Source organism: Pongo abelii, chromosome 3, assembly GCF_028885655.2.
Source record: "Pongo abelii isolate AG06213 chromosome 3, NHGRI_mPonAbe1-v2.0_pri, whole genome shotgun sequence".
NCBI classification, from domain to species: Eukaryota; Metazoa; Chordata; class Mammalia; order Primates; family Hominidae; genus Pongo; species Pongo abelii.
In genome coordinates this window covers 191,691,831-191,717,160 of record NC_071988.2, presented here as the reverse complement: position 1 = coordinate 191,717,160, position 25,330 = coordinate 191,691,831, and the positions used below count along the sequence as shown (strand labels likewise).

General features: G+C 35.2%; 2 protein-coding genes across 16 annotated transcripts in view; both read left to right on the top strand.

The window, feature by feature from the left end:
- NEK1 (NIMA related kinase 1) overlaps window positions 1-25,330 on the top strand; it is a 223,970-nt gene that overhangs the window by 69,166 nt on the left and 129,474 nt on the right. For 14 of the 15 annotated variants that reach the window (XM_063723724.1, XM_024245861.3, XM_054554703.2 and 11 more), the window contains one exon: window positions 3,905-4,007. In XM_063723724.1, coding sequence (XP_063579794.1) covers window positions 3,905-4,007 — 103 coding nt within the window. Of the gene's footprint in view, window positions 1-3,904; window positions 4,008-25,330 lie in introns of those variants that run through there. The other variant, XM_054554710.2, reaches the window with a different exon arrangement.
- Window positions 18,936-25,224, top strand: LOC129059136 (small ribosomal subunit protein eS1-like). The gene has a single exon (XM_054554712.2). It carries the CDS (start codon window positions 22,697-22,699, stop codon window positions 23,489-23,491), a length of 795 nt encoding a protein of 264 aa, XP_054410687.1. The 5' UTR covers window positions 18,936-22,696; the 3' UTR covers window positions 23,492-25,224.

Here is a 25,330-nt window from a genome sequence, read left to right as displayed (position 1 = left end):
GTGCCTCATGGGGTATTTAGTTGGGAATATGGAAATATTTTATTCAATGAAAACTTGGATTAGTTGATACCAAAGGTTGCTTCCAATCTGAATGATTCTTTTGTCTTGTACTGTTTAGTGGTCACTGGCATTATAGAACATTTTCTCTGTACACTGTCACAATTTCTGATTATTATAATTTGTATGTCATTTTCATTCTTGATTCATTCCTTTCCTTGATTCAAACTGAATCAGCAAACTGAAATCTGTAGTCATCTAAGACTCTTTCAGATTCTGTTTTCTTCATAATCACCTATATTTGCCTGTTTCTTCTTTATGGTAGTAGTTATTTTTCCTCTTCCTTTCTTATCAGTAGCTCTGACCAGTCTGACTTTGCTTATATGCAGTTTCTTAATAACATACCTCTTCTGTTAGGATTTTTAATATTAGAAGCTCAAGCCATCTACGGTTCAAATGGCTAAAGCCACTTTTTAATAAATTATGGAGTGCCACCTAACATTTGTGTTTTTATGGTGCTTTTACTTTTTCCAAGTCCTTCTGTCTGTATTGCTTCATTTAATTTGGATAAAACTAACAACAGTTTCATTCCATTACATAGACATGCCCCTTAAGAGGAAGCTAAATGAATAAGCCCTTCTGCATCATTTTTCATCTCAGTAATCCTGTACCACCCCATCTCTTCTGCCTAATACCATATTACTCATTTTTATTTCTCAGATTATCTGTTACCTAGAGTGCTACTTATTGTTATGTTGTCTTCAACTTTATCCTTGAGAAGTCTTAAATTTTCTTTATCAGTAAAGAATTTGAACCATGGATGTGAGGCATGCAGTTCCCAGCCAAATCTTGTTGCTTATTCATGTGTTTACAATAAGAAAAGGAAAGAAAATAACTTACTCCCTTTTCCTCCCCTTGTCAGGGCTAAAAAAAAAGGAAAGTTTGTCTTGGAATAATTATTTCTTGATAAAAGAACACTATACTTCTGTTATCTCTTTGTTTGATGCCCCTTATCCTCTTACATTATAATTTGTAGTCCATTTTAATGTCTTTGTGTTTTACTATCCAATTCCTAATTTCTTACTATATCTGCATTTATATTATCATCCTCTTATCCTTAATCCGGGTCAGTGTTTTATTGATTTTAAGTGGTATAATTCTGGAACTCAAAAGAAATAGTCTAATTTTTGTAAAACAGAGCATGCTCACGTGAATTCTTAATAGTGTTTAATGAAGAAAATTACTATCAAGAAGTAAACTGACTGTTTTCTCTTAATCCCCATGATCCCAGCACAAACGTAGTTTGTGCCCATAGTTTAGTAGAGCTGTATTACTTTAGAGAGGACTAAGCATATGGGTTATGGACTATTTTTGGTGTATATGAAGTAGTAAACAGTAATGCATATGAAAAATAAGGACACAGATTTTATAGGTTTTTAAACAGTGTAAGGAGTCATAAAATTGATTTTGTCTTTTATTCTATTAATAACGTGTATTACGCTGATTTTCATATGTTGAACCAACCTTGCCTCCCCGGAACTCTGTTTTATTCATCTTTATATCTTTTGGCAGATATAATGTGGCAAATAGTTGACACTCAATATTTGTTTAATAAATGATAGGAAAAAAGAATTAGTGTTAAACAAAAGCACTACAGTTATTAAGTTTGTGTTTGAAAGCAGCCAGTAATGTAAACCTGCTTATTTAAGCCAGCATAGGAAGCAGCTGTTCAATGAAGCAAAATTTATAAATCATATAAATACATAGAGCAAGTAGTGTTATATATGCATAAATGGTGTGAAAATCTATAAATCAAAGCTGTTATACATATGACCAGGTTCTTAGTAAACAATTCTGTGCAACCGCTGTTTAACCTATGCCAGTTGTAAGTTCAGGCTAACAATCACTGGACACAGAAAGCATCTTAAGATGGGAAGTCAAACATGCTTTACTTCCGTAAAAGTTAGAGAAGGCAGTTGATACAATCAGGATACACAGCAGAGAGATCAGCTATCTTGTCTACTTGCAGATGGTGGTGTAAGCTTCCAGGACCCCCCAAAAGAGCCTTATCTGTAACCATAGTGTCTGAGCATCATACCTGAAGGTTTATCTGCCTTCCTCAGGCCTAGCCTTACGTAGATGGGCTATAGCAAAACAGAATTCAGCCTTGCCTTGATATTTGCAGGAAACAAGTTGCATTACAACCAGATATACCTTATTAATTTTATGTTAGAGCATTACACGTGAAGGTTTATCTGCCTCCTCAGGCCCAGCCTTACATAGATGGGGATGTGGCAGAACAGGGTACAGCCCTACTTTGATATATACAGGAAATAAGTTGCATTCTGACCAGAGATACCTTATTAATCTCATGTCAGAGCATCACATTTGAAGGTTTATCTGCCTTCCTTAGGCCCAGCCTTATATAAATGGGGCTATAGCAAAGCAGGATATAGCCTTACGTTGATATATGCAGGAGATAAATTGCATTCAGAACAGATATGCGTTATTAATCTCAGAGTTTTCCAGTGGCTAATGGGACTGTTAGGGGACAGCACAGGTACTCTACAGAGGCATGAACAAATTTCTCATTCATTGTGTTCAGCCTACTCAAGCTAACATGGCATTGGTGAAGTGGATTTCTGGATTTAGCAATGTGAAACTAGATTAAGATTTGGCTACCCAGACACATCTGAGAGCAACAATAATAGGCCTTTAAACCAGCTATAGAGATTATCTAATTCTAGAAAATTCCCATGATGGAAATTTCATAAGAATCTTTTTTAAGTACTACATGAGGTAAATGAACCTTAGATCACTGTCATTCATAGTTATGTGATGGAATAGATTTTTAGGTTTTACAGTTTAATTTCATATTTCAAATATTTTTATGTTTCAGTTAGTAATCATTGCCAAAGAATGTAAAAGAAGCAGTTATTTGGTATATGAAAATCAGAAATGCTCAGATCTTACTAGGAGACTGAGATCTATTTCATGTAATTTTCAGGACATAATTTAGTTATGGTCCCAAAGAAAGCCTATATAGGAAGTTTCTGTGCCTTACTAGCCAAAATACAAGTAGAAACACAGCCAACAACTTGCTCATCTTTCTTCCTTACCTCCAAAATTAACTGCAATTGATGCCATGCTATGAGTTCTCTGATTACTGGGGCTGGGTTTTGTTTATATTTGTATCTTCCATACTTAGCAAGGTAACTAATACAATATATAGTAGATGCTTAATCAATGTTTGTTATTGATACTTTTTATTTATAGTCTAAGATCAGCGTGTTTACATTCTTTCATAATTGTCAGAGAAAGACACAAAAGTAAAATTGGAAAAGATTAAAACAAATAACTGTTTTTAATCTTTTCCCTAATCTATCCATTTTACTTTTTTATAGTTGTGATATTTAGGGAATTCAAACATAGCTTTTTACTGTATTTTTGAAAATTCACACTTAAAGCTTTTGTTCTTTTTGTTAGTTTTTTAAATTGCTGCTGTACTGCTTTTGTTTGACTTCGCTACTAAGATTCTTATTATATTTGATACAGAGTTCTGAAATAAACTTGGAAACTTCTCAGATTCTTCCATAATTAAGTGTATCTAAAATAATTGTATATGTTTGAATAAGTAGAATAGATCAAATAAATAAAAAAGAAACCGTCTTGTGAAGACTTAGAGTAGAATTATAGATTTTACTTGTATTTAAAATAATACAGAATGTGATTTAGGTAGTAGATGTTTATATATATATATATATATAGTGATTTCTTCATTACAGAGATAGTGTTTCATCAGCCTTCATATTCTGAAATGAAAAAAAAATTTAGGATAAATGTAATTTTTAACTTTTTAGAATATTTTATGTTCAGGATGGCTGACTTTGTGATTTGTCCAAATTAGGCAAAAAGGGCAGCTAGCTGTAGAAAGAGCTAAACAAGTAGAAGAGTTCCTGCAGCGAAAACGGGAAGCTATGCAGAATAAAGCTCGAGGCGAAGGACATATGGTATGAATGTTGTTTGTTTGTTTCTGAGATTTTGAATGTATTAGTATTCCAAGTGAAGGTCTGGAATAAGGTAAGTGTAAGTAAAAAGAATGACAATCTAACAATCTAGGCATAATAAGAGGCAGTAAAGATACTCAGAAGTCATTTGCAGAGTATAAAATTGTGATATCTTAACTCATTTACCTTCTCTTTTGCTATCTTTTATACCTGGGGTGGAATTCTATTGTTGCTTTGGTTAATTGGGAGTAAGTTCATACCTGTATCCTTCTTTAAAAGAGTAGAAATGGGTATAGCAACCCAGATATATTAAAGAAATAAGTTCTTAGATTGCTGCATGTTTTTTTTTCCCCAATATGCTTTTGGTTTTACATACTTTTAAGTGGCAAAGAATTTTAGAAGAAAAATGGGAAATAAGTATTTGGGTAAGTATATATGTAAACTATGCATTTGCTCAAAAGCAAATTAGAAGTAGAATTACAGTAAAGTCTCCAGTTATGCCATTGAACTAAATTAAGTTATGTATCCAAGAAAATATCAAGTTTTTAGATAATCATTTCAATCATTAAAACTCTTTGTTTTCTCTTTGGTATTTAACAGGATTTGAGATAGTTAAAACTCTTCATAGTTTGATTTGTAGAGGTGCACAAATGCCTTTTGACATTTTGTCTACAGAACAACTGATGATTATGTCTGTCCACTCAGCAACCCATGAAGCATCACACTCATATAGGAAATAGGTTAATTAGATGGTAATATATTTTAATTAGACTTATTACATATCTGTTGTAAGTTCGTAAGTGGTATCTTTGTGAGTTAATGTAGTTCAATATAGTATGTTTTTTTCTTTGAAACAATGTCATAGAAACATAGTTAAATTTTTGAACAGTTACCCTTTATATTGTTAACACAGATACTTCAATTTGTTTTTCTACATCCGGAATTAATCTGTATTTGTATCTTTCCTCTAGATAGTAGATGAGAACCTCCAGCCTTTTCCTTTGCTCATATCTCCCATGTTAATAGCAGCTGGAATTTTGGTTACAGATTTTTACTTAAAATATTTTTAAAAGAATTGGTAGGCTTACTGAAATTTACTAAGTTCTTTTCTCAACATCATTCCTTATGTCTTACTATTCCCCCTCAGTTTATTTTTTTTCATGCTGGAGAATCTGGTAATTTTTTTTTTAGAGGAACTTTCCAAGATTTGTTGGAAAATGCTCTTATTTTGTCCTCATGCTTGAATGATAATTTGTAATGGTGGTCTGCTGGTGAATTTGATCAGCATTTGTATGTCTGAAAAAGTATTTTGCTTTTGTTGTTAACAAATATTTTGACTGGATATTGTATTATAGGCTGAAACTTTTTACCTCTGGCTTGCCCTGTTTCTGACAAGAACTATGCATTCATTCTTATCTTTTTCCTTGGTATATAATATATCTTTTTTCTCTACTTTAAAATTTTTCTCTTTATCACTAGAATCAATTTGATTATGATGTGGTTTGTGTATTTTTTTTTTGAGACAGAGTCTCACTTTGTCACCCAAGCTAGAGTGCAGTGGCGTGATCTTGGGTCAGTGCAACCTCCACCTCCCTGGCTCAAGCGATTCTCATGCCTCAGCCTCCCAAGAAGCTGAGATCACAGGTGTGTACCACCACGCCCATCTAAGTTTTGTATTTTTTTAGTAAAGATGGGGTTTCACCATGTTGGCCAGGCTGGTCTTGAACTCCAGACCTCAGGTGATCCGTCTGCCTTGGCCTCCGAAAGTGCTGTGATTACAGACATGAGCCACTGCACCCTGGTAGTTTTCTTCGTGTTTATTTTGTATAGGGGTTCGTTGAGCTTCTCAGATCTGTGGTTTATGATTTTCATCAAATCTGGAAATTTTTCATCCATTAGTTCTTTTCTTTTCTTTTTTTTTTGACACGGAGTTTAACTCTTGTTGCCCAGGCTGGAATGCAGTGGCGCAGTCTCGGCTCACTGCAACCTCCGCCTCCCGGGTTCAAGTGATTCTCCTGCCTCAGCCTTCTGAGTAGCTGGGATTCCAGGCGTCCGTCACCATGCTGGGCTAATATTTTGTATTTTTAGTAGAGACGGGGCTTCACCATGTTGGCCAGGCTGGTCTCAAACTCCTGACCTCAGGTGATCCATCTGCCTCGGCCTCCCAAAGTGCTGGGATTACAGGCATGAGCCACTGTGTCCGGCCCATTATTTCCTCAAAAAATGTTTTTCTGTTTGCCTCTCTCCCTCTTTTAGGTCTCTGGTACATGTATATTAGACCACTTTGTACACTACCAACCATTCACTGATGATGCTTTTTATTTTGTTCAGTCTTTTTTTTTTCTCTGTGTGTTTCATTTTGGGTTGTTCTATTGCTGTGTCTTCAAGTGCATTAATCTTCTGCTGTGTCTGTTAATTCTATACAGACATTGTATGTTTTCCATCTCAGAAATTGGTTTTTGTTTGTTTATTTTTTGAGACAGAGTTTTCGCTCGTGTTGCCCAGGCTGAAGTGCAGAGACATGATCTCCGCTCACTGCAACCTCTGCTTCCTGGGTTCAGGAGATTCTTCTGCCTCAGCCTCCCGAGTAGCTGGGATTACAGGCATGTGCCACCATACCCAGCTAATTTTTTTGTATTTTTTAGTAGAGATGGGGTTTCACCATGTTGGCCAGGCTGATCTCGAACTCCTGACCTCAGGTGATCTGCCAGCCTTGGCCTCCCAAATTGCTGAGATTACAGACGTGAACCACCGTGCCCATCCAGAGATTGAATTTTTTATGTTAAAGTTGATTTGGATTGTTTTTATACCTTCCATGTCCCCTGCTTTTCTTCATATTCTTAAACATATGGAATATAATTACAATAGCAGTTTTCATGTCCTTATCTATTAATTCTGCCATCTTTGTCATTTCTGAGTCTCTGTTGATTGATTTTTTTCCCTAATTAGGGTCATCTTTTTTTCTTTACATGTCTGGTAATTTGTCGTTGGATACCAGGCATTGTGTATTTTATAAATATTTGTTGACTTTTTTCTGGGATTGCAGTTAAGTTACTTGGAAATAGTTTGAGTCTTTCAAGATTTGCTTGTAAGCTTTGGCTGTAAGCTTTGCTAGGCCGGCACAGAACAGTCTTTACTGCTAATTTGGCCTCACTGCTATAGCACTACTCTTGAATACCCAATGCTTTATTGATTTGGAGGTCTTTTCAGTTTGGCTCTTGGAAACATGAGACATTTGCAGCCCTGATTGAACCTCAGGTATTATTGACAATATGCTGTTTGTCATTCAGCAGGAAGCTCTAGGGACCCTCTTTAGGTCTTGAGCACCCTTCCCCCATGCAGCTCTTTCTTCTTTGCAACTCTGTCCTGCAAATTCTAGTGTTCTTCAATTTTCCAAGGTCTGAATGATGTTACCTCAACTAAGGGGACTGCCAAGCTCTGTTTGGTTACCTTCTCTCTGTGCTGCAGCCAGGAAACCCTTGCCAGTCAGTAAGGTGGATAGCTGTTGGGTTTACCACCTTTGTTTCCCTTCTCTCAAGGATCACTCCCCTGTGCTGTCTGTTGTCCAGTGTTTGAAAACCATTTCATATGCTTTGTTCAGACTTTTAGTGTTTAAGATGGGAAGGTAGATCTGTTACTTCATCATGGCTGCAAATGAGCCTTGAATGATAATTTGGCTGGATAAGGAAATATAAGTTTGAAGCTTATTTTCCATAGAACTTTAAAGGTTCTGCTTTATTATCTTCCTACTTACATTGTTGCTAATGAGACATGTGATGTTCTGGATCTTGTTCTTTTATAAGGAATTCTTTCCTTTCTCATAACTCTTAGGACTATTTTTCTGTCCTTGACGTTCTGAACTTCACTTGAATATTTCTCAGTTATTTTGTTTTGTTTTGTTTTCTGTTACTGGCTTAAGTTTCCACTGAATGCTTTCAATGTGAGTACTTATCTTCAATTCTAGGGACATTTGAAATTATAAGTTCTTCAAATATTGCTTCTACATTTTCTCCTCAAGAGAACTCCTATTAGACTGATATATTAGAACCTCTGCATGTAATGTACTTTAAAAAATCTTTTTCTCTCTTTTTACTGTGTTTTAGAAGGATTTCTAGGCCTGATGTTCCAGCTCACTGGAATATATTCTTTAGTTTTGTCCACTCTGCCATTCAGCTCATCTAATGAGTTTCCTTTTATTTCAAAAATTTATGTTTTCATGTCCATGAATTCTAATTAGTTTTCCCATAAAACTCTTTTCTTATGTTTTCATTTCCCTGGTAGTATATACTTGTTGTAAAGTCTTGTTCTTAGTGTGCTGTTGACTGTGTTACTTTGGTTTCTTCCATTTTAAAGTTTGTTAGGTATTTCATAGTGTTGGTACTCCAAAAAATGTTCAGCACCCTTGCTAGTGTGTTCATGATTGGGAGTATGAATTTTACTGTTCATTGCCTTTGTTTGGGTGACTCCCTGGGAAGATGGCAGTGTGCTAGTGCCACGATCTGTTCTCTGCAGTTTTCAGTGAGAGTGAAGGATGAGTGGGACATACTGAAATTCTCTCAGTGCAAGTGCCTTGACAGCTTATTTTCTGGGCTTAAGAGACTCCATTCTTCCTGGGTATCACCCAGAGCATTGGCCTGTCCTTTGATTCTAAGCTCTCTCTTACCACTCCTGTTTCAAAGTAACTGACACTGCTTGCTGGTTTGCGGAGATGCTTAGTGTACTGGAGGGTAACCCTTTTACTCTAACCACTGTTGACTGCTATTAGACCTTCTCGTGCTCTTAGCTTCCAATGTGTCTTAAACCATGCTTTGTTACTCACAACTTCTGTGGTAGTACTCTTTCTGACATGTTTTTGCTTTTGTAAATTCACACTTTAGCTGATTTTGTGTACTTTCCTGGTCTCTAGTTTCCTTTTAGTCTTAGGACTACCAGGAGTTTTGCTTATTTTTGAATGCTGATATGTATTCACTTAAAATAATTTTTTATACTAAGATTTTGCAGGAAGGAAAGCAGTAGTGTTCACTTTGACCTCTTGTAATCAGTATTTTTCATTTTATTGTTGTGTTCTCATCTTTTAAAAACATGCTTTATAGAGCAGCAGTGCATTTTGAGAATGACTTTTATGTGACTTTCTAACATTCATTCTGTTAAACTATATCGAATTCCTTCATTCCTTAGATGACATAAAACTTTGCCTTAGAAATATGTGGCTAAAAGTGAAGAATTTTTATTTTCTAGTGTACTTGGGTGTATACATCATATATTACTTATTTTATTGATTCACTAAATTAATAAGGCAATTTGTTAAACACTGGGAGTAGTAAGTATATAAAGCTTACTCAGAAATAGTTTGTTTCTAAAGTAATTTATAATCTAATGTTGGACAAGAATATCTACACTAGTAATGAGGCAGAGATTAGAAGTGAGTGCTAAGGTTAATTCTGGGCAGGATAAGAAGTCTCACAGATTTTAAGTTCTAAATTGGAACTTTTTTATGGTAAGGCAGAGGTGCTACTTATAATTTGCCTCTTTGTATTAGTTTTCTATTCTGTTAACAATTTACCATAAACTTAGTGGCTTAAAGCAACACAAATTTGTTACTCAGACTTTCTGTGGGTAAGAGTCTGGCATGTGCTAGCTGGGTATTTCTTCTCATGGTCTCTTAAGGCTGAAATTAAGATGTCGGCCAGCTGTATTACCAGCTAGAGACTCAGCTAGAGCAAGATCTTCTTCCCTGTCCCCCTCAGGGTATTGGCAGAATCCACTTCCTTGTTGCTGTGGAGCTGAGGCCTCCATTGTCTGGCTAGATTTTGGCCTGGAACCACTCTTAACTCTGAGGGACCACACTTAGTTCCTTGCCAGATGGCCTCCTCAACAACGGAGAACCTACTGTGCATCGAATCCCTCTCATGCTTCAAACTCCTGACTGCCCTTTCTACAACCAGCCAGAGAAAACTATGATTTTAAAAGGCTCAGGTGATTAGGTCAGTCCCACCAGATAATCTCTTTATGTTAACATCAGTCATTGCATTTAACACAAAATCTATCATATTCACAGTCCTGGGAGTTATGCAGGGTTGACCCAATGGAATACAGAGAGATAACAAAAACCTTGGAAGTTTCCTTAGAATTCTGCCTACCATACTCCCTTTGCTTATAATTTTAGAGCCTACATCTGGAGACAGTAGATTAGACTAAGTAGAGGAGCTACTCTTTTTTTTTTTTTTTTTTTAATTCCCTTTCCCTTTCCTTTTTTCCTTTCCTTTCCTTTCTTTCAACAGGGACTCACTCACTCCCTGACTGGAGTGCAGTGGCACAATCTCGGCTGATTCTTCCACCTCAGCCTCCCAAGTAGCTGGGACTACAGGCGCGTGCCATCATGCCTGGCTAATTTTTTTTTCTTTTTTTTTTTTTTTTTTTAGTAGAGATGGGGCTTCACTTTGTTGCCCAGGCTGGTCTCAAACTCCTGGACTCAAGCAATCCACCCTCCTCAGCCTCCCTAAGTGCTGGGATGAGCCACTCAGGTATGAGCCACCATGTCCAGCAGATAGACTTTATTTTTTATAGCAGTTTTAGGTTTGTGGCAAAATTGAGTGGAAAAGTACAAGGATTTTCTATATACCTCATTCCCCCGCGTATATGTAGCCTCCCTCGTTATCACCACACTTACCAGAGCAGTACATTTGTTAAAATTGATGAACGTACATTAACACATCATTATCACTCAAAGTCCATAGTTTACATTACGACTCACTCTTGGTGCTAACATTCTATGGATTTAAACAAATATATAATGGTATTTATCACCATTATAATGTCATACACTATAACGTTTCTCTGCCCTAAGAGGAGCTACTTTTAAGTGCTGTCTTTAGCAACATACTTCATATTAGAACATAGTAACCCAGGTTACCATACAAGAGCCTTTTTTTATAATTGGCTTTATTAACATATAATTTAAATGCAATAAAATTCTAAGTGTATATCTCAGTGAGTATTGACAAATGTATATAGTTACGTAGCCACCACCATCATCATATGTAAACTGTTCCATTGCCCCCCTAAAAGTTTCCTCATGCCACTTTGAAGTCAGTCACCTACTCATTGCCATCAGCCATAGGCAACCACTGATCTACTTCCTGTTACTATAGTTTTGTCCTCTCTAGAGTTTAATATAAAATTATGAATCATACAGTATATAGTTTTCTTATGACTGGAGTGTTATCACTAGTTAGTTGTTTTTTATTCCTAAGTCATATTCCTTTGTATGGATGTACCACATTTTGTTCAATTTCTCTGTTGATGAACATTTGTGTTGTTTCCAAAATAGATGCTTTTAAAGCTCATCAGAGTTACGTGATCATTAAATTCACTTATTTATATACATACCTATATAATTGGCTAGCCTGTCTTCCCTATGGAGCCCTATTTTCTCAGTTAGCATATCCCTCCTCATTATGTGTAACTGAACTAGTGACTGTTACTACACTTAGACTTCTGAACACTGCTGGAGAAAATTAAAGCTATGATGATTAATAATGTCTGTTTCTCTGGTTTCAGCCATTTCCTTCTATTCTGTGCCATACCATCTCTTACTTTTGGGCCTTATTCCATCGCTTATCTACTTAAGAAAGTTTCTCCTCGACTTTGCTTCTTTACCGGTACTCTCCTATAGCATATACACATACATATATATAATATATGTATATATAATATATACGTAATACATATATGTAATATATGTATATATAATATATATGTAATACATATATGTATGTAGTATATATATTTTCAAATTTCTCACATCATTAACTCTGCTTACCTCTGTAGTTATCATCCTGTCTCTTTCCTCCTGTTCATAGCCAGACTCTTCAAATGAATGAAACACCTGCTGTCTCTCCTTTCTTATCTACTATTTAGTTTTCAATTTATTGTTAATAGTTTATCATCATATCAAAGATGTCACTACTATCCATCTTGCCAAATAGACTATTTTTAATCCTCATCTTACTCTGCCTCTCTGTGTCATTTGATCATGAACTACTACTTCAAAATTTCCTTCTTCCATGATACCATATTCTCTTGATTTACCCTTTATTTCTCTGGCTACAATTTCTTAATGCCTTCTATAGAATTATTTTCTTCTCAGTCTTTAAATGCCAATATTCTCTGTGGCTCTGTCCCTGATATTTTCTCACTATAAATAATATCCTGTAGTGATCTCACTGATAATTCTACCAGATGACTTGAAAATCTGTATCAGTAACTCAGACTACTCTCCTAACTTCCGTCCTGTTTATCTAGTTGCCTTCTGGATGTTGTTTCCCAGGTGGTGCACTGGCACCTCATTTCTTGAACATTTTATTTTCAAATGATCATATAGTAATATAGACTTTTTTCCAGGAATTTTAACACATGTATAAATTCATGCAACCAGCACCACAATCAAGTTACAGAACAATTCCATCACCCCGCTAACTCTTATGTTACCTTTCTGTAGTCACACTCTCTCCTTCTACCCCCAACACCTTGGCAACCATTTTGTTTTTTCCAGAGTGTCTTGTAAATTGTATGTATGTATACATACGGATGTTCCTTGACTTATTATGGGGTTACATTTTGATAAACTATTGTAAATTGAAAATATTTAGTCAAAAATGTATTTATTGCACTTAACCTACAAAACATGGCTTAGCCTGGCCTACCTTAAACATGCTAAAAACACTTACATTAGCCCACAGTTGGGCACAATGATTTAACACAAAGTCTATTTTGTAATAAAGTATTCAATATCTCATATAATTTATTGAATACTGTACTGAAAGTGGAAAACAGAATGGTTGTATGGGTACTTAAGGTACATTTTCTACTGAATGCTTGTCACTTTCACACCATTGTAAAGTTGAAAAAGCGTAAGTCGAACTATCATAAGTGGGAAACTGTCTGTACACGTAATGGTATGTTGTAACCTTTTGTGATTGGTTTCTTTCCTGCACCGTAATGATAGTCATGCAAGTTGTTGCATGTATAAATAGCTTGTTTCATTTTGCTGCTGAGTAGTACTCCACTGAATGGATGTACAACAGTTTGTTTATCCATTTGCCAGTTGTGGGACATTTGAGATGTTTCCAGTTTTTGGTAATTATGAATAGAGCTGTTTTGATCATTTATTTACTGTTTTTTTGTGTGAGGTCAAGTATTTATTTCCATAGGATAAATACCCAGGAGTGGGTTTGCTGGGTCATATTGTAAGTGTACATTTAACTTGATTTTTTAAAAACTTTTTTTTTCCAAAAGTGTTTCAAACATTTTGCATTCCCATCAGCATTGTACTCGAATTCCAGTTGGTCTGCATCCTCATCAGCATTTGTTGTCAGTGTTATTTTAGCCATCTAAACCATGTATAGGGATATGTCACTGTGGCTGAATTTGGATTTCTCTAAATGTTAATGATGTTGAATGTCTTTTCATATTTGCCATCCTTATATCCTTTTAGAGAAAGGTCTTTGTCCATTTTAATTGTATGTTTTCTTATTCTTTAGCTTGGAAAGTTCTATTATATGTTCTGAATACAAGTCTTATATTGGATAAATGATTTGCCAATACTTTCTCCTAGTCTGAAACTTAGCTTTTCATTCCCTTAACAGAATCTTTTGCAGAGGATGAGGTTTTAAGTTTGATGAAGTCCAGTTTGTCAATTTTTTTGTTTGGATCATGCTTTTCTTGTTATGTCTAAGAGCTCAGCTTATCCAACAATCATAAAGATTTTTTACTTTTTCTTCTAAAGGTTTTATAGTTTTCATTTCCACCTTTAGATTTATGATCCAGGAAGAAGACATTTATTATAATAAAATACACATAACATAAACTGTACTCCCCTAATCATTTTAAAGTATACAGTTCAGTGTCATTAAGTACATTCACAATGTTGTCTTCCTTGATTTCTATTTTGCTCTTTTTTTTTGTTTTTAAATTTTTATGGATACATAATAGTTATACATATCTATGGGGTAAATGTGATATTTTGATATAAGCATGCAATTTGTGATGTCTTGTTTTTTGAGGTAGCAACTTAAAACATTGAGTTGAGACCTTTCTTCTTTTCTGATAGTGGTATTGCATTTTATAAATTTCCCTCTAAGTGTTGCTGTAGCCATATTCTACAAATTTTCTATGTTGTGTTTTCATTCTCATTCAGTTCAAAATATATTCTAATTTTTCTTGAGATATCATCTTTGGCCCATGGATTACGTAAAAGTATTCTGTTTAATTTCCAAGTGTTTGAAAATTTTCTTATTATCTCTGTTGTTGTTTTCTGATTTTATTTCATTTTGGTCATAGGACATACTTCGTAGGATTTCAGTTAGTCCTTTTACATTTGTTAGGGTTTGTACTTTGATCTAGTGTATGATCTGTCATAGTGAATGTTTCACATGTACTTGAATGGAATGGTTTTCTGCTATTGTTGGGTGGAATATTACTTTTATTAGATCCAGTTGGTGGATGTTTTATTCTTCTTGATCCATACTGATAGCCTGTCTACATTCTATTTGATACTAAGGAAGTCTTCAAATATAATTGTGGATTGGTCTGTTTCTCCTTTTAGTTCTGTCAGTTTTTTCTTTCTTTGTTTTCTTTTGCAGTGTAGCAAGTTACCACAATTTAGCAGTTTATCTCACAGTTTCTGTGGATTAGGAGTCTGGGCACAGCTTAGCTATATCCTCTACTTAGAGTCTCACAAGACTGTAATATGGTCAGCCAGTATGCATTCTTATCTAGAAGCTCATTTGAGGAAAAATTTATTTCCAAGCTCTTTCATGTTAGTGAGAGAATTTATTTCCTCGTGGCTTAATGAACAAGGGCCCCAGCTGCTTGCTGGCTGTTGACTTGAGGTCTCTCTCAGTTCCTAGCGGCCACCTGCATTTGTAGAGACATTTCTTGACACATGGGCCTCTTCAACATGTCTGCTTGCTTTATCAAGCAAGGGCAACCTGTGGAGGGTGTATGCTAGCAAGGGCAGAATGGTATATAATGTGACAATTACAGGAGTGACATCCATTACCTTTGTCATAGTCTGTTGGTTAAAAGGAAATCACAGGTCCTCCCCACACTCTTAGGAGGGGATTTTACAAGATTATAAACATTAAGAGCTGGGCATCATGGAGGCCATCTTATAGTCAGTAAGGCATATCCTTGGTAATTTTTTGGTTTGAAGATAATTTTTTTTATAGCAATATACCCATTCCAGCTTCTGTCATGTACTGTTTGTGTGGTATATCTTGTTCCCTTTTACTTTCAATTTACCTGAATGATTGTTTGAGGTGGGTTTTTTATAGTGAATTTATAGTTTTTTTATGTGTTTCTTAAAAATGTAGTCTAACAATTCCTATCTTTTCACTAAATGATACCTAAACACTTAATGTGTTTAAGTAATTACATTATTATACTTAAAGACGTTTAATATAATTATTGATATGTTAGGATCTACGTCTCACATTCTATTATTTGTTTGGTGTTTATACCCTATGATTTTGTTTCTCTCTTTCCATTTCCCTGCTGCCTTTAGATTATTTGAACACTTTTTAATATTCCATTTTAATTAATCTGTTGTGATTTTGACTATTATTTTTCTTTTGTATAACTTCTTTGTGGTTGCTCTAGGGGTTAAAAATACATACTTTACTTTTTACAATCTGTTTATAAACAATATTGTACTATTTCAGTTGGAACATAGAAATCTTTCCAACATAGTAGCTTTACCCTCTCCCCTTTATGGTATAGTTGTCTTGTATTACATTAGCACACATTAAAATAACACCAGGAAATGTTATACCTTTTCTTTTAACTGTCAAACATGTTAAATAACTCCAAGAGAAAAAGGAATACTTTGTTATATTTATACAAATATTTATTTCTATTACTTTTCCTTCATTCCTAATGTTTCAAGTTTTCTTCTTTTTTCCCTTTCCCTAAAGAAATTCCTGTAGCAGCTTTTTGAGATCAGGTCTGCTGACTGTAGATTTCTTTACTTTATTTGAGAATGTCTATTTCATCTTCATATCTGAACCATGTTTTCACAGGATGTAATATTCTTGGTTGACAGCATATTTCTTTTCTCACGTAAAAATGTTACTTTCTGGGTTTCTATCCTCCATAGTTTTCAGTGAGAAATTCTCACCTGAATGTTCAAATGCTTTTTCTCTTGTAGTTAATCTTTTGTTTTCCTCTGGACGCTTTCAGTATTTTTTGTTTGTCTTTAGTATTCAGCAGTATGCTTAAGTTGTCTCTGGAAATGGATTTTTGGGGGTTTATTCTGTTTATGGTTTGCTAGTTTCTTGAATTTACAAGGTTATGGATTACACCAAACTTGTCATGTTTTAAGCCATTATTTCTTCAAATATTTTTTCAACACTGCGCTCTTTCTTTTCTTCTGGTTCTCTGATGGCATGAAATGTTAGACTTTTTGTTTTTCTCCCACAGATTTGTAAAGTTTTTAAAGAGTTTCTAACAGACTCAGGTCTTAAACCCAATATGTGTTTTCTGATATTTTAAAATATCAAATAAGCCTGAACATTATGATTAAATTCTGAGTCTGAAGTATTAACCCTCTGGAATTAGCAACCTGCTATAGTCAAGTTATTTAAACAGTATATTTTATTAACTGCTTTGGGAAACCACAGTGAATTAAAACAGGTTTCTATGGGAAAATGTAAATAGTTTTTAGGTTGAATTATAGTTTAAAGAAATCATGTGTTTCAAAATAATTTTATGTGCTTTTATTTACTTTTATTTTTATTTTTTTTTAGAGACGGGGTTTCCCTCTGTCACCCAGGTTAAATTGCAGTGTTGCAAATCTGTAGCTTACTGCAGCCTCACACTCTTAGGCTCAAGTGATCCTCCCACCTCAGCCTCCTGAGTAGCTGGGTCTATAGGTGCTTGCCATCATGCATGGCTAATTTTTTAATCTTTTTGTAGAGTTAGGTCTTGCTGTGTTGCCCAAGCTGGCCTCAAACTCCTAGCTTCAAGTTATCCTCCCATGTCAGTCTACCAAAATACTGGACTACATGCATGACCCACTGTGACTGGTCTCATGCTTTTTGATGAATTTAAAATTTTCCTTGTATAGGTAACTGAAACTTTTAAAAAAAAATGCGATTTAGGGAAACTCTATCAAGAAGACTTCAAGTCACATGTTTTTTTGTTGGTGGTGGTTTTGTGTGTATGTGTGTGTCAGAGGGAAGGTGGGTTTGCTCTGAACCTTATTAATAAAATTAATTAAAATGACTGAAAATCTACTCCTGATAGTAATTCTTTGTAGTGGGATTTTTATTCCAGTGTTACTGGTTTTAAAACTGGCCCAGAGTTACTAGTACTTTGCCCAAGATCACGTAGTAATGCCCAGAAACAGGGTGCAAACCCAGAATGTCTGACTCTCAAGATTATGCTTTTAGCTGTTTGACTATGTTGTTTGTTCCTTTTTAAATGGCATATTACTGTTTGCTTTAGTTTAGGTAAAACTTGTAGATAAGGCAGCATTGCAAAGCAGGGGCAGGCAAATATTTTCCTGTAAAAGGCCAGAGAGTAAATATTTTAAGCTTTAAACCATATGGTGTTTTGTACAACTGTTCAACTCTGCCATAGTAGTAAAATGCTAAACAAATGAGTGTGGCTGTGCTCTAGTAAAGCTTGATTTTGGAAATAAGACAGCAGACTAGATTTGACTTGTTGATAATAGTTTGCTGATCTTTGCTATAGATTATCCTGTATAGTAAATTAGTTATTCAACACTAAGTTTATTTTGAAAAGATTATTTTTTTCAGATCTTCTTTAAAAATATTCCTTTATTATTCTAAAATAACGTTTGGGCTGGGTGCGGTGGCTCATGCCTGTAATCCCAGCACTTTGGGAGGCTGAGGCAGGCAGATCACCTGAGGTCAGGAGTTCGAGACCAGCCTGGCCAAACATGATAAAACCCCGTCTCTACTAAAAATAAAAAAATTAGCTGGGCATGGTGGTGTGTTCCTGTAATTCTAGCTACTTGGGAGGTTGAGGCAGGAGAATCACTTTAACCTGGGAGGTGGAGGTTGCAGTGAGCCAAGATTGCACCACTGCACTCCAGCCTGGGCGACAGAGCAAGACTCTTTCTCAACAAAATAAAAAATAATAATAATAATGTTTGGTACATGGAAAACAATATGTGTAATATGTGTGTAAATTAAAAAGCAAAATAATATACCCAGAACATTGAACACTAATAAGTAGCCTGTGTACTCTTCCCTAACTCAAAGATTGGCAAACATTTTTCTGTAAAGGGCCAGATAGTAAGCATTCATGGCTTTGCTTGGCCATAAGGTCTCTATCATAGCTACTCAACTTTGCATTATGGCACAAAAGCAGCTGTAGACAATGTGTAAATCAGTAAGCATGAATATGTTCCAGTAAACTGTTTATGGACACTAAAATTAGAATTTGCCATAACTTTCATGTGTTATGAAATATCCTTCTTTTCATTTTTCCATACCATTAAGAATTTGAACACCATTCTTAGCTTTTGGACCATACAAAAACAAGTGATGGGCTGGATTTGGACCATGGACCATAGTTTTCCAACCCCTATTTCATCTTTTTTCTCCGCCTTTCCCTGCAGGTAGCCATTATCCTGAATTTTGAATTTATCATTCCTGTAGATTTCTTAAAATACTCTTTCTCACACACATATGTGTGATTAAACAGTACCTTGTTCTGTTTGATTTTTGAGTATTATAAAAATTTTACTGTATATAGACTGAGACATTTTTCATTCAACATTTTTTTTTTTTTTTTTTGAGATGGAATTTCGCTCTTGTTGCCCAGGCTGGAGTGCCATGGCACGATCTTGGCTCACTGCAACCTCCGCCTCCCGGGTTCAAGCAATTCTCCTGCCTTAGCCTCCCAAGTAGCTGGGATTACAGGCATGCGCCACCACACTTGGCTAATTTTGTATTTTTAGTAGAAACAGGGTTTCACCATGTTGGTCAGGCTGGCACCAAACTCCTGACCTCAAGTGAGCCACTGTGCCCGGCCCATTCAACATTTTTCTAAGATTCATTCATATTGTCAAGTATTGCTGTATGATATTCCATTGTGTGACTGTACCACAATTATTCTCCTGACAGTAATTATTTAGGTTGGTTCTAGTTCATCTTTGAACGTTCTTGTAGATATATCCTGGTACACATGTGCAAGAGTTTTTCTTGGTTATCTTCTGTTGAATAACTTAACAGAAGAACCTCTGAATTTTACAAAAATGATGAAACAGCATTATTTCCCTTGAGAAATGTTACTTTCTTATTAACTCATCTTAAATCATACTGTGTTTATTTATACTAATGGAAAACCTACCTTACAAAATGTGCAGTTAACTGTTATAACTTTTCATTCATTCTTTCATTGATTTAATTTTATACAGACATTAATGACTGTAATATGTTAGGTTTCATGCTAGCAGGAAAATATAAGCAGTAAAGGAGATAGACAAGCAAACCAACAATTAAGTAATAACTATTTATTGAAAGCTTATTATGACAGGCATCGTGTTAAGCAATTTATATGCATTACCTCTATATTAGTCTGCTAAGGCTGCTGTAACAAAAGACTACAAACTAAGTGGCATCAACAACACAAATTTATTATCTCAAAGTTTTCAGGGCAAGAAGTCCAAGATCAGTGTGTCAGCAGGGTTGTTTCCTTCTGGGGGCTTTGAGGGAGAATCTGTTCCATGCCTCCTTCCTACCTTTTGGTTATTGGATGGCAATTTTTGACCTTCCTTGGTGTATATTATCAGCATCCTGATCTCTGCCTTCATCTTCATGTCGTGTTCTTGCTGTCTGTGAGTCTGTCTTCAAATTTTCCCTTTTTATAGGGACACCAGTCCTACTGAATTAGGACCTATTCTGATGACCTCATTTTAACTTGTCAAACATCCCATCTCTAAATAAGGTTAATTCTGAGGTACTAGGGGTTGAGACCTCAACATATGAATTTATGAGGGGCACAGTTCAACGTAACAATCTCTTAGTCTTTCCAACAATCCTGTGTAACTCTGTCAAACTTTGATGTGCTAGTCATGTTATAGAGTATGTTGCTGTGTAAAAACCCTAGCTATCAAAAAGTAGTTTCTGCCCAGGTCCAAAAAGAATGGCATAGACTCACTTTTCCCTGTTCCTTCCCTCTAAATATAACTAAATACCCTGGAAATTATTTAGCATACAATTATAATTGGATTATAAATGCCAGAAAGAAGGTGAGCTGGCTAGAGACCTCGGGACTTGAGAAATAACACTGGGGTTCTCTGGGTTTTCTGTCTCCCATGTATCTTGGACTGGGTATGAGAGAGGCCTGCAACCCAGAATCACTATAGACAAAAAACAATATTAAACAAGAAAAGCCTGCTCTTACTCACCAAAGGACTGGAAAAGGGGAATCCCAACAAAGATAGGGAACCTCAACATTTTCCTGACACCAGGGACCTGATGAGTGATTCAAGCTCAGGACAGTGGTGAAGCCTCAGGCTATCCCAGCCCCACTCCACAACTTGTTCATGGTACCTCCACCATGGAAGTCTCCCAGCAACAGCCGGTAGCCCAGAGAAGCAACTTCCATTCTCACAAGACAGCAGCAGCAGTGATTGAACAGGAGCTCTGGAAGCACCAGAAGAATGAAGCAGACCAGCAGAGTATCACAAGTTTTCAGAAAACCGAACTGCAATTGGAACTAAAGCCCACAAAAGTAGGCTAGAAGCCGATTGCTAAACTTTGACAGGCTACTTCCTGCATAAAATAGATTAAGCAGGACTGTGAGTCTTCTAACATAATAACTTGTCAAACCAAGCTGAATGCAGCAAAAACACAATTTGTGTGAGAAATGACATTGATTTGACATTCATATCAAGATGAATCAGATGTAGGAATTACCTGACAAGGGTTTTAAAGTTGCTGTGATAGAAATGCTTCAACAATCAATTATCTTAAATTATCTTAAAATGATAAAAAGGGAAAACCTCAGCAAACAAATAGAAGTTTTAAGGAAGAATTAAATGGAAATTATAGAACTGAAAAACACAATAATCAAAATTAAGATTCACAGATAAGACTGAGTAGTACAGTGGAGATGATGACAGAAGATAGAATCAGTGAACTTGAAGACATACCAGTTCAGTTCTCTATCTGAACAACAGAGAGTAAAAATTTCAGTCTCAAGAATTTATAGGACAATACAAAAATTTAACATTGTATCTTCAAAGCTTAAAGGACAGGAGAAAGTATGTGACCGAAAAATATATTTGAAGAAATAATGACTGAAAATTTCTCACCTATAGATTTAAGAAGCTGAGCAAACCGTACAATAAGATAAACTCGAATCCACACTAAGAAATGTTTTTAAAAAGACAAATCTGAAAAATGGGAGAGAGAAATGACACATTCCATATGAAAGTACACCAATTTGAATAACAGCAGGTTTCTCATCTGAAACCATGGAGTTTAGAAGGAAGTGGTACAACATTTTTCAGGTGCTGAAAGAAGAAAAAGTACTATCAATCTTTAATTCTATATCTGACCAAAACTGTCCTTTTGGAATGAAGTGGAAATAAAGACATTCTCAAATGCAGGAAACTAAAAGAATTTGTTTGTAATACAGCAAAATTAAGTTACTAAGGACAAAGAGATAAAAAGAGACATAGTAACAAAAGAATCATGCACTAAGAAGTTATTGCAATCCTAAATATATATACACCAAATAACCGTACTTTAAAATATAGAGAGCAGAAACTAACAGAGCTGAAAGAAGAAATAAACAGGTTCACAATTACAGTTGAGACTTGAACATCCTGCTCTCAGCAATTGATAGAACTACTAGACAGATAATCAGCAAGGATATAGAATAGCTAAACACCATCACTAACCACCAAGATCTAATTTGCACTTACAGAATATTCCACCCCACAATAGCAAAATACACATTTTAAGCACCCATCAAAAATTCATCAAGATAATATACTGAATTATAAAACCTTTACAAATATAGAGAACAGTGGAATTAAACTAGAAATCAGTAGCAGGAAGGTGACAGGAAAATCTCCAAACATTTAAAAATTAACACACTTTTAAATAAACCATGGGTCAAAGAGGAAATCTGAAAGGAAATTTAGATGTACGTAGAACAGAATGGAAATAGACACACAACGCACAAAAATTTGTGAGATAGAGCTGAAGCACTTCTGTGAGGGAAATTTATAGCACTAAATGCAGACAGTAGAAAAGAAGAAATGTCTCAAATCACTGTAAATTCCTAACTCAAAATACTAGGAAAAAAAAAAGAGCAAAGTATTCCCAAATCAAGCAGAATAAAGTAATTAAGAACAGATATTGATAAAATTGAGACCAGTAATACTATAATGTAATGAAACAAAAAACTGACTCTTAGAAACATAAAAGTGAATTTGATAAGTCTCTAGCAAAATTGACAAAGATAAAGATGCAAATCACCAATATCAGAAAAAAATGGGTATAATTATAGATCTTGTAACAATTAAAAGGATAAATTCAACTTTACATTCACAAATTCAACAACTTAGAAGAGATGAACCAATCCTATAAAAATCGTAAACTACCAAAACTTAGCCAAGTTGCCCTTTTGGCTCTCTGACCAGCACCATGGCGGTTGGCAAGAACAAGCACCTTACGAAAGGCGGCAAAAAGGGAGCCAAGAAGAAAGTGGTTGATCCATTTTCTAAGAAAGATTGGTATGATGTGAAAGCACTCGCTATGTTCAATATAAGAAATATTGGAAAGACGCTCGTCACCAGGACCCAAGGAACCAAAATTGCATCTGATGGTCTCAAGGGTCGTGTATTTGAAGTGAGTCTTGCTGATTTGCAGAATGATGAAGTTGCATTTAGAAAATTCAAGCTGATTACTGAAGATGTTCAGGATAAAAACTGCCTGACTAACTTCTATGGCATGGATCTTACCCGTGACAAAATGTGTTCCATGGTCAAAAAATGGCAGACAATGATTGAAGCTCATGTTGATGTCAAGACTACCGATGGTTATTTGCTTCGTCTGTTCTGTGTTGGTTTTACTAAAAAACGCAACAATCAGATACGGAAGACCTCTTATGCTCAGCACCAACAGGTCTGCCAAATCCGGAAGAAGATGATGGAAATCATGACCCGAGAGGTGCAGACCAATGACTTGAAAGAAGTGGTCAATAAATTGATTCCAGACAGCACTGGAAAAGACATAGAAAAGGCTTGCCAATCTATTTATCCTCTCCATGATGTCTTCGTTAGGAAAGTAAAAATGCTGAAGAAGCCCAAGTTTGAATTGGGAAAGCTCATGGAGCTTCATGGTGAAGGCAGTAGTTCTGGAAAAGCCACTGGGTACGAGACAGGTGCTAAAGTTGAACGAGCTGATGGATATGAACCACCAGTCCAAGAATCTGTTTAAAGTTCAGACTTCAAATAGTGGCAAATAAAAAGTGCTATTTGTGAAAAAACAAAAAAAAACTTAGCCAAGTTGAAACAGATATCTTAAATTGTCCTATAACTGTTTTAAAAGTTGAATTCGTGATTCAAAAGCTATTGAAAATCTCTGGGCCTAGATGGTTTCACTGGAAAATTTTACCAAACATTCAAAGAATTAACACCAATTTGATACAACACTACAATTTGTTCCCAGAAGTAATAGTGGAGTGAATACTAATCAACTCATTTTGAGACTGTATTACCCTAATACCATAACCAAAGACAGCACAGAAAAGCAAACTACAGACCAGCATCTTTGATGAAATTAAATACAAAAATCCTCAATAAAATTTTAGTAAATTATATCCAGCCCCAACCAAGTGGAATTTAGTCTAGATATACAAGTATTTTACAGTATTAAAAAATCAATGTGATTCACCATATCAACAGGCTAAAGAAGGAAATTCATGTGATTACATCAATTGATACAGAAAATCTTTTGAAAAAAATCAGCACCCATTCATGATTTAAAAAAATAATAACTGTCAGCACACTAGAAATACAGGGGAATGTTCTCAACCTCACAATAGGCATCTGCAAAAACCCTGCATCTAATATTATACAGGTGGAAGACTGAATGATTTCCCTCTACAATTAGGGAAAAGGCAAGCATGTAACTTTTACCACTCATATTTGACATTGTACTATAAGTTGTAGTTACTGCAATAAAGCAAGAAGAGGCATACAGAATTGAAAAGATGAAATAAAGTTGTTGCTATTTCAAGTTGATATGATTATCTGCATGGGAAATCCCCAGAACTCTACAAAAATACTCCTGAAACTAAAAAGTGAATTCATTATAGTTGCAGGATACAAGATCAGTACACAAAAATCAATTGAATTTATTTGACAATGAGCAAGTGGAAACTGATACAAAAAATGTAATGCCATTTACAGTTGTTCCAAAGAATGTGAAAAAGAATGCTAACAAAACATATGCAATATGAAATGCAATTAAATGACAAAATGCTGATGAAAAAAATCTAAGAAGTCCTAAATACTTGGAGAGATACATTGTTTATGAATCAGAAGACTCACAATAGTAAAAAGGGCAATTCTTGTTAAATTGGAGAGATAATACAATTCTTACTAAAATCTCAGAAAATATTTTTTAATATAGACAGGGTTATTTTAAAATTTATATGGAAAGAGAAGGACCTTAAAGTAACTAAAACAATTTTGAAGAAGAACAACTTGGGAAGAATAACTCTTCCTGATGTTGAGGCTAACATATAGCTACAGTAATCAAAACAGTGTAGTAGTGGCAAAGGGATAGACACATAGATCAATGGAACACTATGGAGAGTCCCAGAATAGATGCACACAAATATATATGCCTAACTGATTCTTGACAAATACATAAAAGCAATTCAGTGGAGTAGGAGTAACCTTTTCAGTATTATTGTGGGAGGAATTGGACATCCATAAGCTCTATCAACCTTGACCTAAACCTCAAACAATATAAAATAATTACCTCAAAACAGATCATGGGCTTTCATATGAAGCTGCGAAACTTCTAATAAAAAGAGAAGAAAATTTTGGGACCTAGTACTAGGCAAAGAGTTATTAGACTTGACACCAAGAGTATAATCCAAAAAAGGAAAAGCTGATAAACCAGGCTTTGTCCAAATTTAAAAATTTGGCTCTGAAAAGACCCTGTTAAGAAAAAGAAAATACAAATTACAGATTGAGAGAAATGTTTGTACAGCACTTATCCAACAAAGGACTTATATTTAGAACATATAAAGAAGTATCAAAACTC

Bases quoted from the DNA above. Each gene is read 5' to 3' on its own strand.
- LOC129059136 (XM_054554712.2), top strand. From the start codon at position 22,697: ATGGCGGTTGGCAAGAACAAGCACCTTACGAAAGGCGGCAAAAAGGGA.